The sequence below is a fragment of the Anguilla rostrata genome, chromosome 11, assembly GCF_018555375.3.
Source record: "Anguilla rostrata isolate EN2019 chromosome 11, ASM1855537v3, whole genome shotgun sequence".
In the NCBI taxonomy this organism is placed as follows: Eukaryota; Metazoa; Chordata; class Actinopteri; order Anguilliformes; family Anguillidae; genus Anguilla; species Anguilla rostrata.
The window spans coordinates 36,368,111-36,385,121 of record NC_057943.1 but is presented as its reverse complement, the minus strand read 5'-3'; the positions used below and the strand labels follow the sequence as shown (position 1 = coordinate 36,385,121).

General features: G+C 46.0%; 1 protein-coding gene across 1 annotated transcript; it reads left to right on the top strand.

Moving 5' to 3' along the window:
- Positions 1-303: 303 nt before the first annotated feature.
- Positions 304-16,869, top strand: LOC135235084 (deleted in malignant brain tumors 1 protein-like). The gene is made up of 21 exons (XM_064300281.1): positions 304-449; positions 1,411-1,440; positions 2,397-2,732; positions 3,500-3,523; positions 3,655-3,969; positions 4,846-4,866; positions 4,960-5,274; positions 5,458-5,478; positions 6,429-6,743; positions 6,933-6,953; positions 8,620-8,934; positions 9,149-9,169; positions 10,591-10,905; positions 11,069-11,077; positions 11,392-11,706; positions 12,093-12,407; positions 13,998-14,024; positions 14,892-15,206; positions 15,612-15,927; positions 16,422-16,465; positions 16,617-16,869. The coding sequence occupies exons 1-20, from the start codon at positions 401-403 to the stop codon at positions 16,423-16,425; spliced, it is 3,399 nt and encodes a 1,132-aa protein (XP_064156351.1). The 5' UTR covers positions 304-400; the 3' UTR covers positions 16,426-16,465; positions 16,617-16,869.
- The last annotated feature ends 142 nt before the right edge of the window (positions 16,870-17,011 follow it).

The window sequence follows — 17,011 nt, the reverse complement described above, 5'->3', positions numbered from 1 at the left end:
GCCCCGTTTATGAATGCATAATGGTCAGGTGATGGAATGGGACAGTTCCCGCTTGTTTTGAGGAAGTTCACGAGGGGAAATGACGGGAGTAAGGATGGAATGGCTGTGCGTGGAAGAGAAGAGTGTCAGGGAGAGCAGAGGGAGGGACGGAGGAGGAGAGGAGGGGAGGATGTGAGTCTGTGTGTCAGGTGAGGCATACAGGCATCACCACAAGAACAACATCCAAAGTTTTTTTTTTTTTTTTTTGATGAGGCAGATTAATATCCTTCAGTGTTCAATGCAGGCTTTCATTAACCAGTAGCCCTGCCCCTCTGACCGATCACAGTACAAATAGGCTCCTGGATTCTCGGTGCTGTCACATTAACGCGGATGCAGGGGTGCCTACGTTACTCCCTGAAACATGAGGCTCCTCCTGGCCATCGTCGCCTTCACCCTGCAATTCCACACCAGTGAGTACCGCTCCCCTCCTGCACAGAGACAGTGCCGACCAAGGGCCACCTCCTTTCAAACCATAACATTCTGCTCGCTGCTAAACTGATTTAGTTCAAACTGCCTAGTTTTGTCTCTCAGATATTTTTCCCTCGCTATGAAGTTATCCATGTGAAGTTGAACTCGTGTCACCACCAGATTTTAATAATTGTTAAGTGACTTGTTTATTATCTCAAGAGTTTATAATGAGAGCGTTCTATTTGAATGATCTGACATAGGAATGCTTTTAGTTGTGCCCTTCCCTCTACAGCATCTGAAATTTAAGGTGCGCAGATTAAATGTTTTAACATTTAACATTAAATGTAAACATTTGTGCATGGTAGAACAGATACAATAAAAACAATGTTGGGATACAGGACTTGAAAAGGGTAGGGAGATATTCCAGTGTTAAATGATTGTAATGTTTGAACACAGAAAAATTTGACTGCATTTGTATCCCCTTGTATTTGTGTCCCCTTGTGTTTGTGTATTTGTGTCCCTTTGTGTTTGTGAATTTGTGTCCCCTTGTGTTGGTGTTCTTCTGTGTTTGCGTATTTGTGTCCCCTTGTGTTTGAGGTGTTCTGTACTTGCATCCCCTTGTGTTTGTGTTTGAATTTTTCTGTGTTTGTGTATTTCTGGTTTCCTGCTACATTGTTCATGGTTTATATTTCTGTTCTTGGGGCCTGTTATGGATGTAGTCTGAATGTGTTTGTTAGCTTGCTTAGCATTGTTAAAATGCACTGGTGTTTTAGTGACGTTGCTTCTCCCCCTGCTGGTGTGGAGATGCTGTTAGCCAAATCTAGCACTGTCGCTCATATTAATCAGGTGTTCTGTATCACTTACGTTTCACCTATATAAGTTGTTCAGGATGAGATCATCTGATAAGAGAATGTAAATATAATGTTTGCCTCTGTGTTTGTATGTTTGTTTTCTTTTGTCCAGGCAACAGCCAGAACTCTGTGGCCAGTTACAGTGAGTATTTCATGTTCGCTTTCCACTGATGAATCTCTCAAGCATCTCCATCGTTCAAATGGTAAAAAGCATGAAGATTATAGTGTTAAAATCAATTCACAATATTTATAGGGGAATCATAATAATGATTCCACTCTGTGGCGCAAGCTAGACCTTGTACTATTCAGTGAGTGAGTTAGCTTAATAAAGATAGATGGTGATTTGGTTTGCACCTTGAGAAGTCTCCGTTACAGTACATCATACTGTGTTTTGTGAGAGCTTCAGCCTCCTCTACTGAAATGATTTGGGTGTGTTTAATGTGAAAGTGACATATGGTCACAATGATGATTTCTAAAATAATTTAAAACCTCCATGTTTATACAAAGTCAACAATCATACCATCTCCCACTTCCGTGCAATGGTTAAAGCTAAGCAGGTGTGGGATTGGTTAATACTTGGATGGGGATCTTCTGGCAAAAATAAGCTTCTGCTGGAAGTGTTGTTGATGGACTAATAGAGGATGACCGGCGCAAGCGAACACCAGTGCCCCGGTTCCGTGATGGGGACACTGCGTTGTAGGAAGCGCTGCCTTTGGAATGGAACGTTAGACGGAGACCCTGAATCAAAATCCCAAGGTGCTTATCATGAAGAGTAGAGGGTTCCCTGGTGTCCTGGCAGGATTCTCCAAACTGCCTTTCACAACCTGGACACCAGTTTAACTGGCTCAATCATTTCCTCCCACTCCAATGATGTGTAATGTGTAATGTGTTGTGAGCGTTCTGACACAAAATGGTAGCCTTGCGATCACCCTGGCAGGCGCTGCACATTGGTGGTGATTCAGCTGAGTTTCTCTCCTTCTCTGTGAAGCTGCTATTATTATTATAATATGATAATATCTTTAGTTTAGGCTGACTGGATGCGGAGGCTGGGTGTGTTAACAGTCGTTACCTGTCTGTAACTTTATCTCTCCCCTACAGCAGGCCCAAGCGTGCGCCTGTCCAGTGGTCCCAACAACTGCACCGGACGAGTGGAGGTGTACCTGTCGGGGTACTGGGGCACGGTGTGCGATTACGGCTGGAACCTTCCGGACGCGCAGGTGGTGTGCAGGGAGCTGGGATGCGGGCATGCACAGTCCGCCAGTCTCCCCTGGTACTGGTACTGGTACTGGTACCTGATAGGTTCCGGAGCTCCGGTGTTAATGAATGGAGTGGCCTGCATGGGAAATGAAACTTCTCTCCACGACTGCCCCAGGGCCACCCCGCCGTCCCAGTGGTGGTGCTCACAGCTGTACCCCCCTGCTGTTGAATGCACCGGTAAACAGCGACAGGTCGCCGGATTTGACATTCCTGCTGATTCCCAAGGATGGCATATTTGATAGGATGAATGAAATCAGGTCCAAATATAGATGAACATGACTTATTGCTGTCATAAGCAATGGTTGCAATGAAACAGATGTTTCAAATTTGCGTATATTAATAATAATAATAATAATAATAATAATAATGGTTAATTTTGGAAATCAATCAATGTACGATAAGGCATTTGTTCATTATATATTTTAACTGTAAAATAACTATATTTTACCCACATACCCATTGTAATTAGCCCATTTGGTTGTCACCAGTAATTTTATTTGCAATCAATTTTCTCTTCATCTATTTCTCGGGACTCTCAATCAGGTCGGGATCGAAGGCAAAGCGAGCTGCTCTTTGCGCTGCCTAATGAGGAAACAAAGATACTAACACCTCTATTCAATCAACTTTGGTCTTTAACTTTGCCTTAGGCTACAAATAAACTGTCACTTTACTTTTTTCAGTTTAGCGAGTTAGTTTTAGCGATCACTAAAATTGGCTAACTGTTCGTGAAGACGAAAAAATACCTTTTTAATCATTAGTCGAAGTGAAGAACAGCCGTTTATCGAATCCTGACTGTTCCACTTCAGCTGTATTCTCTTTCCTGCTATGCAGTTGACAGTGTCCTGTGGCAAGCCCGTCGCGAATTATATTATATGAAATTAAATTAATAAAGAATGCATTGTTAAAATAAAGAATACTGATGCGCCGTTCTCCTGTTTCCGCAGGACCGGGATCAAGTGCAGAACTAAGTGAGTTCACGAAAATAACCACCTATTACTGATGCCAAAAATGTGGAAAAAAGTAACAGAAAGTTTCAGATGTTAACGTTTAAAAATGTTCACGGTTTAAATTGCCTATGACGCGCTTGTTCTCCCGGCAGATGTGACGATGGCGAGAGTAGTGGGCGGGAGCAGTAACTGCGCGGGGAGGCTGGAGGTGTACAAGGGTGGCCAATGGGGCGCGGTGTGTGGGGACTACTGGGACCTGAACGATGCCGTGGTGGCGTGTCGGCAGTTGGGCTGCGCGGCTCCCGACCCAGGAATGCCCGCCTCGATCTTCGGTAACGGCTACGGCGTGATTCTCCTGGACGACGTGCAATGCACTGGCAACGAGTCGTCTCTCTTCGACTGCCCATCTCGAGGGTTGGGCGTACACAACTGTGATCACACCAATGACGTCAGCGTTTCCTGCACAGGTAATACAAATAATAAGACTTGTGGCTTGTATAGTTGAACTTCAGGGATACTGAAGCATTTACAGATTTGTACAACCTATATATATTAGCTACATTACATTACATTACAGGCATTTAGCAGACGCTCTTATCCAGAGCGACGTACAACAAGTGTATCAGTTCAAGGTGCAGAGGTGCAGAAAAAACACACTAGAGTGAAGTAAAGATCGTAGTGCCAGAAGTGACCACACAGATCAGGACTCCAACCCTGTAGGGTAACCTGTTCAGCAAACAAACAAACAATCCTGCCAAGTACAAACTAGCACTGAAATCACATTTGCCTAATCAGAATCAGACAAAAAAAAAAAAAAAAAAAAAAAAAAATATATATATATATATATATATATATATATATATACTGCATATCATAAATGGCATCAATGAGGAATGGCTTCTGATTACCTCACTGGACTTGCACTGTTTCTACCACTGTTTATCAATACATCTGTCGGTGTGCCAAACAACAAATGAAAATTTTGTACACAAGGCAATACAATTGCTTTCTATTGCTGTATACTGTTTCCTTGGAAACCTTCTCCCATAGATTATGTATTGGTTAATAAGGATATTGATCATGCATAATCGTTTTATATGCTGCTTCTGAGTTCATACCATGTTTGGTTGACCATTGATTCCCTAAATCTGAGATTCACATCACAGAGGTGGTAGTATATCATGTGATGTTGTTGTTGAAATCTACAGATATTAGTTTCAGTTTTTATTGTGGAGATCAGATAATCAGGGTGGCTTAACCAACGAACATGTTTTTCTGTTTACGGTGACTAAGTATTTCACAAGCAGAAATCAGAGCAATTCTTTTTCCTCTCTTTCCGACAGGTTCAAACCCAGATGAATACAGTAAGTCCAAAAAGAGATGAGCGAATGGAAATCCAATTCCAGTCATTGTATCGCAGCCTGGTTGCTGACCTCTGACCTTTCGCTCCACGCCAGATGGAACTCGCGTCAGATTGGTAGACGGGGCGGACCAGTGTCAAGGCCGGGTGGAGGTGTACCAGGCGGGACACTGGGGAACAGTATGTCAGGATAACTGGGACATGGTAGACGCTACGGTGGTCTGCAGAGAGCTGGGCTGTGGGGTGCCTCTGGGTGCTATGCTGTACGCTCACTTTGGCCAGGGCACCGGATTCATCTTCCTGGATGACGTGCACTGCACTGGGAGTGAGCAGTCACTGCTCGACTGTCCGTCTAACGGACTGGGCTCCCACAACTGTTACCACTATTTAGATGCTGGGGTCGTATGTGCAGGTAAGATGGCCATTACTATGGCTGAACTGTGAGGAATGTAACCACTAACTTCACAGAAAGAGTATTCTTTTGGACACTGTTTTGCAATTTTTAACCTCATTTCCATGATTTATACCACTAGGCCACCTTTTTTTTTTTTTTACTATTCAACTATAAAACAAACGTCTCTTTTGTCTCCCACAGGTGTGAACACAACAGAATACAGTAAGTTCACGCAGAAAGCAAAAAAATGTAAAATTAGTTTAATTACACATGCGATCTCATGATGTCATGTCAAAAAGAATTTGATATGACATCATGGTGTGACATCATGTAACTAGTGCAGAAGCTGGGAACAGAGCAGAGATAGGGTACAGAAGAGGTTCCGTCTCTTTACACCAACATCATCTGTCTCCATCCTATTCTGATGACCCGTGTCTTAGAAACTAGCCCGAGGTATTGGATTCATTCAGGCAGGTGAGCATTGTTAGAGATCAGATTGCCTTTTCAGATCAGGAATATACAATGCATAAAAACGCTATATAAATGCAGTCCATTTACCAGATGTTGGCTTATTTTCGCTTGAATAAATAATGGTAGTAAGTACAATCTGTTATGTGTTATTTGTCTCGTGAGGCTAGATTTATCTACTGTTAGGACTTGGTGAGGATTAGATGAGGGCTAGTTATGTCCTAATATGTAAAACCATAGAATATTAAAGAGGGTGCACTTGCTTTTGCACATCACTGTACGCATCTATTGCTGTGAAAAGTGATTTAATAGAGCGTGTGATGGTATACGCTGCAACATCTCTAGGGCCTGGCTAGGTGTTCATTTCATCAAACTATTTTACAAGATATTAATGGATAGTCCTAATACTAAATGCTTTTGTCTAGGCAATGCTAAATGGATAGTCGTAATACTAAATGCTTTTGTCTAGACAATGCTAAATAGATAGTTAATTATTATTGCTATCCTAGCTTGCCTTTTTTTTTTTTTTACAGTAATATGCCTGTATATCTAGAGCAGAAATACTCCCTCAGTAATTATATTGGGCTTTTCCCAGCATACATAGTGTCATTGTTTTTGTCTGACCATTGACTGAGTTCCTTAGCAGCACACTAATTGACCTCACCTCTGACCCCTGACCTCTGACCTTTTCCCCTCTCTCCCAGACGGCACTCGCGTGAGGCTGGTGGACGGGGCGAACGAGTGTCAAGGTCGGGTGGAGGTGGAGTACGCAGGACACTGGGGGACGGTGTGCGATGATTCCTGGGATATGGCAGATGCTACGGTGGTCTGCAGAGAGCTGGGCTGTGGGGTGGCTCTGGGTGCCTTGATGTACGCTCAGTTTGGTCAGGGCACCGGACTCATCTTCCTGGATGACCTGCACTGCACTGGGAGTGAGCAGTCACTGCTCGACTGTCAGTCTAATGGACTGGGCTCCCACAACTGCGTTCACTATGAAGATGCCGCCGTCATATGTGCAGGTAAGATGGCCATTACTATGGCTGAACTGCGAGGAATGTAACCACTAACTTCACAGAAAGAGTATTCTTTTGGACACTGTTTTGCAATTTTGAACCTCATTTCCATGATTTATACCACTAGGCTACTTTTCTTTTTTCTTTTTTTTTACTATTCAACTATAAAACAAACGTCTCTTTTCTCTCCCACAGGTGTGAACACAACAGAATACAGTAAGTTCACGCAGAAAGCAAAAAAATGTAAAATTAGTTTAAGTATGCATGCGATCTCATGATGTCATGTCAAAAAGAATTTGATATGACATCATGGTGTGACATCATGTAACTAGTGCAGAAGCTGGGGACAGAGCAGAGATAGGGTACAGAAGAGGTTCCGTCTGTTTACACTAACAACATCTGTCTCCATCCTATTCTGATGACCCGTGTCTTAGAAACTAGCCTGAGGTATTGTATTCATTCAGGCAGGTGAGCATTGTTAAAGATCAGATTGCCTTTTTAGATCAGGAATATACAATGCATTCTCAGTACAATATAACACTTGCCACCACTTTTCAAAAGGAAAGCCAGCTTAGCTTGTGTTTCATTGGCTGGCACAGGATGCTTTGCATGATGTGCTCAGTTTATGAGTCTGACGTGATGAATTTGATGACATAACCCGGTGGCTGCTGCTCTGCTGAGGTGGTGAGCGTAAAGGACAGAGGAAGGACCAGAAAACCTGACAGGGCATTAGCTCATTGTTAGCTGAATATAGGTTTGAGGCAGCCAGCTGGCTTTAGATTTAGTTTTCACGAGGTTAGCTTTAAATCTTTAAATGTTGTTAGCTAGCTGTAATAATGTTTACTCTATCTGGCTAAATGTACAGATGTAACCTGACATGTATGCCGTATCTAGATATTATGGCTCTACTGGGCTGCAACATCTGCGGACACCATTTCAATAGCTACGACATGGCTGGGAAATGGAGAAAATGCTCATGCTGCAAAGCGATTAAGTCTAATGCGTATGATATTAAGGTGACCGTACATCAGTGGAAGTAGTAAGGCCAGATGTGGGGGCGACATAGCTCAGGAGGTTAGAGCAGTTGTCTGGCAGTCGGAGGGTTGCCAGTTCGATCCCCCGCCCTGGGCGTGTCGAAGTGACCCTGAGCAAGACACCTAACCCCTAATTGCTCCCACCGAGCTGATTGGTACCTTGCATGGCAGCCTTTCACCGTTGGTGTGTAAGTATGTGTGTGTGAATGGGTGAATGAGAGGCATCAATTGTAAAGCGCTTTGGATAAAAACGCTATATAAATGCAGTCCATTTAGCAGATGTTGGCTTATTTTTGCTTGAATAAATAATGGTAGTAAGTACAATCTGTTATGTGTTATTTGTCACGTGAAGTTAGATTTATCTACTGTTAGGACTTGGTGAGGATTAGATGAGGGTTAGTTATGTCCTAATATGTAAAACCATAGAATATTAAAGAGGGTGCACTTGCTTTTGCACATCACTGTACGCATCTATTGCTGTGAAAAGTGATTTAATAGAGCGTGTGGTGGTATACGCTGCAACATCTCTAGGGCCTGGCTAGGTGTTCATTTCATCAAACTATTTTACAAGATGTTAATGGATAGTCCTAATACTAAATGCTTTTGTCTAGACAATGCTAAATAGATAGTTAATTATTATTGCTATCCTAGCTTGTTTTTTAAATTTTTTTTTACAGTAATATGCCTGTATATCTAGAGCAGAAATACTCCCTCACTAATTATATTGGGCTTTTCCCAGCACACATACTGTCATTGTTTTTGTCTGACCATTGACTGATTTCCTTAGCAGCACACTAATTGACCTCACCCCTGACCCCTGACCTCTGACCTTTCCCCCTCTCTCCCAGACGGCACTCGCGTGAGGCTGGTGGACGGGGCGAACGAGTGTCAAGGTCGGGTGGAGGTGGAGTACGCAGGACACTGGGGGACGGTGTGCGATGATTCCTGGGATATGGCAGATGCTACGGTGGTCTGCAGAGAGCTGGGCTGTGGGGTGGCTCTGGGTGCCTTGATGTACGCTCAGTTTGGTCAGGGCACCGGCTTCATCTTCCTGGATGACCTGCGCTGCACTGGGAGTGAGCAGTCACTGCTCGACTGTCAGTCTAACGGAGTGGGCTCCCACAACTGCGCTCACTATGAAGATGCCGCCGTCATATGTGCAGGTAAGATGGCCATTACTATGGCTGAACTGTGAGGAATGTAACCACTAACTTAACAGAAAGAGTATTCTTTTGAACACCGTTTTGTATTTGTAATCTCATTTCTATGATTTATCCACTGAAGCCACATTAGTGTCTTACGGTTTTATCTTTTTCTGCTCTAACATGTGTAACTGATTTGCACTATAAAATAAACGTCTCTTTTCTGTCCCCACAGGTGTAAACACAACAGAATACAGTAAGTTCACACAGAGGGCAAAACACATGCTTATGAATCAAAATACAAATAATCTGTGTAAGATTTGCTTTAATTATGATACATGTGATCTTTGTCAATTAGAATTTAACAGTGGCTCAGGTACAAGTGGTATGACATCATAGAACAGTTACATGGAGTTAGATGATGTCACACGATGTTACATGAGCAGACTAAATCAGATAGGGCTAAGAAGAGGTCTGTAAGTTTACACCACCAAAATCCATCTCAACCCTATTTAAAGTTTATTTTGTTAAAGTACACATAAGTACATTGTTTATTTTTAAAGTATATTTTTAAGTGCTTAACACTTAAGTGTCCTATTAATGTACACTTTCTGCTAAATTGGCCCATTTTAAGTAAACTTAAAGTATTTCTTGGAACTATTAGTATACCATTCACAAACTACTTCTTGTACTTGTAGTCTATTTTTGTGTACTGAAAAAAAACTTACATTCTACTCTCAATTCACTTTTCAAAGGCTAAAAAAGTACTCAATTGTTTACCTTTTTGGTCACGTATATGATTTACATGATTTTAAACATTTTAGTATACCAAGTTTTACTGTCAGTTAATACAAGTACAGTATCTGCTGTGGGAAAACTTAGTATGAACTACTTAATTGTTGCATGTGAGGGACACCTGACATGTTTGTATACTTAAGTTTGTATGCTGATGCTTAAAGTTTCTCCAGCTTATTCTAGTTCTCTTTTTTAAAGACTTGAGGCACTAAATGTTATACATGCTACAACAGTGTCACAATCCACCACCCTCCACACACACACACACACACACACACACACCCAAAATAAAAACATTACTGCATTAATAAAAACATTTTTAAGTCTATGTGTGGTTAAACTGCAGAACAAGCAAATCTACCTTTTCTAAGTCTGGTCATACATATATTTTTAACTTAACACAGGTTCACTTTGCTGTGGCGCAGCCTAATGCTATATCCACGGGTGACCCGTTTGCACCATGGATCACGACTATTGAACTTTATTGAAAATGAATATTAAAAATGTATTTAAACTATTTATTTATTTGCAGCAATGGACCAGTCCAATCTTCAGGCCACTATCAAGGGCTATGTGTTGGTTCTATCAATTTTTTTTCAGGAATATTGTATTTATGGATAGTTTAATACTGAATGTTATTCCCTAGAAGATGCTTAATGGATAATGAGTAATTAGTGCTATCCTAGCTTGTTTCGTTTTGCAGTAATATAGCTGATCTATCTGTCTATAGCAGGAAGGACTCCCTCTCAAATAATATTGGGCTTTCCCAGCTCACTCACTGTCCTTGTTTTTGTTTTCTTATTTGACCATAAATGAGAGTTCTCTGATTTCCTGAACAGTTGACCTGACCCCTGACCTCTGACCTTTCCCCCTCTCTCCCAGACGGCACTCGCGTGAGGGTGGTGGACGGAGCTCACTACTGTGAGGGTCGGGTGGAGGTCCACTACGCAGGATACTGGGGGACGGTGTGCGATGATTCCTGGGACATGGCCGATGCTCAGGTGGTCTGCAGAGAGCTGGGCTGTGGAGCTGCTGTATCTGCTTTGCAATTCGCTCAGTTTGGCCAGGGCACCGGACTCATCTTCCTGGATGACCTGCGCTGCACTGGGAGTGAGCAGTCACTGCTCGACTGTCCGTCTAACGGACTGGGCTCCCACAACTGCGCTCACTATGAAGATGCCGGCGTCATATGTGCAGGTAAGATGGATTTTCAGCGGAGCTGTGCTATATGCAGCCCCTAATGACCCATATTGATATTACCTATAAAGTGGCAAACAGCTTCAGTCCACGAGAAGCTTACAGTTTGTTTTTTGTCTTTCTTTTTGTGCATTTCCAACCATTCTCCATGCCTGGCATTAAGATCCAAACAGTGAGTACCCATATTTCTGCACGATTATGATTCCCAGTGATCACAGTCATGCATGTTAACGTTCTTTTTCTGCCATGACGGACAGGTAGTGCCCAGGAGTCTGTGGTTGAAGCAGAAGCTTTACGTGGCTAATTAGCTTAGCGATTTTTCAATACACTGTTTGTGTGAAAAGGAAGCCCACGTGTTGCAAGTTTTCTGTTAGCCGTAACACACCAGGACAGTCTTATAAAGCGTGTGTGTAATTGCTTTTTAAAAAAACTGGCACTTTCCCGCGGTTTGGATGTTAAAGTCCTCCGATCTCTCCCCATGGCCAGTGGGTCCGAAGGTGCGTCTGGTGTCGGGGCGGAACAGGTGTGCGGGGCGGGTGGAGTTCCGTTACTATGGCAGCTGGGGGACGGTGTGCGACGACGGCTGGGACCTGGACGACGGTCACGTGGTGTGCAGAGAGCTGGGGTGCGGCCGCGCCCTGTCCGCCCTGGGGGGTGCGGCCTTTGGCCCGGGCCGGGGGCCCATTCTGCTGCACGACCTCCATTGCTATGGCAACGAGAGCACGCTGCAGGGCTGCGAGCCGGAGATCGGAATGGCCAGTCACTGCCACCACGACCAGGACGCTAGTGTCGTCTGCTCAGGTACAGGTGTCCTGCTGCTCCTCCTGCTGCTCCTGTAGCTGCTCCTGCTGCTCCTCCTTCTGTCGCTCCTGCTACTCCTCCTGCTGCTCCTCCTGTGGCTCCTGCTACTCCTCCTGCTGCTCCTCCTGTGGCTCCTGCTACTCTTCCTGCTGCTCCTCCTGTGGCTCCTGTTGCCGCTCCTCCTGCTTCTCCTGCTGCTGTTCCTCCTGCTGCTCCTCCTGGGGCTCCTGCTACTCCTCTTGCTGCTCCTCCTGTGGCTCCTGCTACTCCTCCTGCTGCTCCTCCCGCTTCTCCTGCTGCTCCTCCTGCTGCTCCTGCTGCTGCTCCTCCTTCGCGCAGATGAACCACAGCACAGTTAATGACACGTTTGCACGCGTTTGTCTCAGAGGGTTCCACGGTCCAGCTGGTAAACGGGCCTCACCGCTGCGCGGGACGAGTGGAGGTGCGTGTGGGGGACAGGTGGGGCACCGTGTGCGACGACTACTGGGACATGCGCGACGCCCACGTGGTGTGCCGGGAGCTGGGGTGCGGGTACCCGCTGTTCGCCCCGCTCTGGGCCGCTTTCGGACAGGGCGCAGGGTTCATAGCCCTGGACGACGTGGCGTGCCTGGGGTCGGAGACGTCGCTGCTGAGTTGCGGGCACCCGGGGCTCGGCCAGCACAACTGCTTCCACTACGAGGACGCCAGCGTAGTCTGCTCAGGTGAGGAGCTCAGCGTTCCCGCTCTGGGTCCAGACGAAGCTCCTGTGACCGGGAACCATAAATTCCAAAAAACCACAATATGACAGATCACTGCAGAACTATAGTGGGGCAGAATCATAACATCACGGAACTTTAATGCTTTACAACCATAACAAAGCGGAACCATAACCATAGAGCCTCAGAACTGTATACAAAACCATATAAACGTTCAGAACTGTAATGTTGCAGAACCATAATGGGACAGAACCAAACCACTACAGAAACCTAACACTGCAGGAATGTACAGGAACGCTACAGAACCATAATACTATAGAACAGAACGCTGCAGAATCATAATGCTGTGGAACCATAGCGCTACAGAACATAAACACTACAGAACCATAGTGTCAGGATCCGGGGTAGGACTCAAAAGCAGACCAAAAAGTCCAGTGAAAAATGTGGCGATTTATTTCCACAAACAGGGTACAGAATCAGCAACAGTCTCGTAATCAGTATACAGGCGCAGGTCGAAAATCCAGAAATCCAAAACACAATCAGGCAAAGGTACAGATCGGGAGCAGAGACCAGGTCAAGGGAAACAGGCAGGAGTCGAAAACCAGAAGCTAAACACAGAGCAGGCAGGCTAAATACGTAGTCGGACAAACAGGCAAAATTTGAAAACCGGGAAACACAGAGATACAGAGTTTAAGGCTCGAACAGCAACTGAGAAAAACAGAGGCACGATCTGGCACAGGCTAATGGGCTAACAGAAAATAGCAACAGAAATGAGTGGAAGATGAGACGCAGGTGGAGATGGCTGCCGAGGCTTGATTGAATGATGAGGTAAACAGGCAGGACTGGGGCGGAGCGTGGGCGGGAACCAGGAACCTAAGGAAAAAACCAAAGCACACCCCATGCACTCACACACACACACAAAAAGCAAACACGCAAATATAAAATAAAAATAAACGGATAAAAAAAAATAAATGAAACAAAACAAGAGAAACAGGAACACATAGGAGACTCAGACAGACCTCCTGACACATAGTAGCATAGATCCATAACACTGCAGAACATAACAGTGGCAGAACTGAAATGCTACAGAACCATAATGGAGCATAACCACATGCTACAGAACCTAACATTTCACAACCTTAATGCCTCATAACCCTGAAGCTGCAGAACCATAGCGCTACAGAACCATAGCACTGCAGAATCCTAATACAACAGAATCACAATACAACAGAATCAGTACACTGTAGAACCATAATATTATAGAACTATGACACTGCAGAACTGCAATCTTACAGAACCATAACTCTGCAGAACCCTAATACAACAGAATCACAATATAACAGAACCAGTACACTGTAGAACCATAATATTATAGAACTATGACACTGCAGAACTGCAATCCTACAGAACCATAACTCTGCAGAACCCTAATTCAACCGAATCGTAATGCTGAAAAACTGTAATGCTTCGGAACCTGAATGTTTGTTTCTGTTGGTTAAAACTGTAGGGGATACCCATGTGCACGGCTGCATGTTTGCGTGTGTTTCAGAGCTGTTGTGTGAGCTGTGGCTGATCACATTCTCTTCTGTTTCTCAGAGGCAGCAGAGGAACCTGAAGTCTACAGTAAGTAAAGCGCAGAAAAGCCTCTTTCCCATGTGGGCATTCGGACTGTGCTCACGACTATAGACGTGTGTACAGTGAGGTTTGTGTTTGCATGTGAGGTTTGCGTCATCGGGTATATGTTCCTGTGAATGCACGTGTTAGGGTGACATGTCCTAATGTATGGGGTGGGCAATTCTGGTGCTGGAGGGCCGGTGTGTATGCAGGTTTTTGTGTCCACCCTACCCTGACTTAATGAGCTAATTGGCTGTGTACACAAACGCAGGTTTTATGTAGGGACACAATAGAGCGCTACAGTGATGACGTCTTTTTGTTGGCCAACCCGGACGTTTCTTCCGCCGTGGGTTCCCTCGGCAGATTTCCAATGCTTTTCTCCCCATAGGGATTTAGTTCTCTGCCAAAAATAAGGTCTGTGGGTAACGTATGCCTAAGACGTTTCACGTTTTGTTCTACGAGATAAATTACACCCATTAATACCTCAACCGTGAACATTGAAACCATTATGCGCTTCAAAATAGTAAGTTGCTAACAAGTTGCTATGTTGAAACTACAGCGGTTGCCATGTGCAGACCGGGCTAGTATGACAACTAGTGGCGGTTACACAAATGCGACCATTGTTGTAGTTCCGAGGAACCCATGGCTCAAAAATGCGAACTTACTTCCGGGTTTTATGACTACAAACTGTAACACTCAGACATGGATGTGGCTCTCGTTGCCCACCCCTGTTCTAATGACAGTCTGAAGCTCACTTTATCGGGGCTTGCTAATGGGGTCGATCGTTAGCGCTGTTCATTCGCATTCTGTACGCGCCGTGTGTGTGTGTGTGTTCGTACCCCTGTAACGCCCCCCATCTCCCCCCCCCCCCGCCAGTGGGCCCCCGCGTGCGTCTGGCCGGTGGGCAGGACGACTGCTCCGGGCGGGTGGAGGTGTACTATTCGGGAATGTGGGGGACGGTGTGCGACCACGACTGGGACCTGAACGATGCCATGGTGGTGTGCCAGGAGCTGGGCTGCGGGCGCGCCCGCCGGGCCCTCCCCTTCCACTACTTCGGAATGGGGGAGGGGCTCATCCTGCTGGACCACGTGAGTTGCCTGGGCAACGAGACGTCGCTGCTGTCCTGCTCGGCCGCGCAGATGGGGCTCCACGACTGCCACCACCTGGAGGACGCCAGCGTCATCTGCTCCGGTACGCACGCATACGCCCTGACCAGTCAGAGCTCATCGGCGTACGCTCGGACAAATCAGAGCTCATCCGCGTACACTCTGACCTATCAGAGCTCACCTGCTACACTCTGGCCAATCAGAGCTCATCCGCGTACGCTCTGGCCAATCAGAGCTCATCCGCGTACCTGCTGACCAATCAGAGCTCATCCGTGTACCTCCTGACCAATCAGAGCTCATCCGTGTTCGCTCTGACCAATCAGAGCTCTCCCGTACTCTGCCATCGAGCTCATCCATCCTCTCCATCCGCTCTCTGCTGCCCTCCTTCTCTCTCCCTCTCTCTCTCCTCTCTCCCTCCCTCTCTCTCCCTCTTTCTCCCTCCTCTCTCTCCTCTCCCTCTTTCTCTCCCCCTCTCTCTCTCCCCCTGCAGGCCGGACCTCGGTGCGCTTGGTCGGTGGCGGCAGCCAGTGTGCGGGGCGTGTGGAGGTGCACCACAACGGAACGTGGGGCACGGTGTGTGACCACGGCTGGGGCCTGGCCAACGCCGGCGTGGTGTGCCGGGAGCTGGGCTGCGGGCGGGCGCGCATAGCGCCCGGCGGCGCCATCTTCGGGCCGGGCGCGGGCCCGATCTGGCTGGACGACGTGTCCTGCGCCGGCACCGAGCGGCACCTGACCGACTGCGCCAACCGGGGCTTCGGGAACCACAACTGCAACCACGGCAACGACGCGTCGGTGGTCTGCTCCGGGTACGAAACCCCCCCCCCCCCCCCCACACACACACACACAACTGCAACCACGGCAACAGCGCTCTGGGTACGCACACACCCCCCCCACCCCTAATTTCGCCTGTGTGAAATGAACACGCTCATGGTGTTTGTACATGTGCGGGGACGCTAATTCTGCCTAATGAAAGCGCTCGCAAAACTCTTATATGCATGCGGGAGTTTCACTGCCTTGGAGGAATATGATTCGCACACTTCGTGCAGTGCTCCAAAATTTTAGTTTTTATCCAACAGTTGTGTCAAGGATTAAAACTGGAGCATCATTATTCTTCCGTAGTGTTTTTGACTATAAAGCCACATTTACCCACAATGCCCGCACTTAAAAAAGAGCTCTGGGTTAGTTAAAGGCGGTGGCCTTTACATTTTGTTGGCCGTATATTTTGTTGCTTGATAATGTAGCTTGTGAAAGCAGTTTGAGTATCAGGACCATCCTGAGGTGACTCCATTTTGTTTTTCAGGTAAGACAAATGAAAGATCTTCACAGTCATTTTCCTCCTAATCAGTAAGTACCTTACAGGACACACAATTCATACCTGCATAGTTGGAACGAGAACTTAAAACGTCTGCTTCGTGTCCATGAAGCCTTTTTCGGTCTGAAATGCATCTCTGAACGTTTCCAACAAACGCAGCGTCCTTTATGCTTGCTTCGTCAGGTGGAGAGAGGGAGACGCCGGTCCCATGCCCTCCCGACGCTGCGGTGCTGGTGCCAATACCCCGTCCTCGCTGCATTTAATCAAGAGCCAGCTGTCTATCAAAGTCTCTCACTCTTTAATTATGCATGTAAGCAAACTGTCTGAAAGCCTCATAAAGAATCATCCTGTCTCAGCCCTGTCTTCATAAGCGACCCGTGTGTGATTTGCACTTCCCGCGATTAAATTACCACTGCGTGTGGAACAATCTGGTGAACTGTTTGGCTCTCATTTCAACCCCAGAAGGAAGGGACCCTTCTCCTCTGCAAACCACAGGGCGAACAGTCAATTCTGTCAATTTCTTTAACCCCTATGATTAGTTTTTTTGTCTTTCAAAATTCTAAGTCAGTGTTCTAGAG

Coding starts and splice junctions, on each gene's coding strand:
- LOC135235084 (XM_064300281.1), top strand. CDS start 401: ATGAGGCTCCTCCTGGCCATCGTCGCCTTCACCCTGCAATTCCACACC. Junction 9,170..10,590: donor TGTAAACACAACAGAATACA/GTAAGTTCACAC, acceptor CCTCTCTCCCAG/ACGGCACTCGCGTGAGGGTG. Junction 14,025..14,891: donor AGAGGAACCTGAAGTCTACA/GTAAGTAAAGCG, acceptor CCCCCCCGCCAG/TGGGCCCCCGCGTGCGTCTG.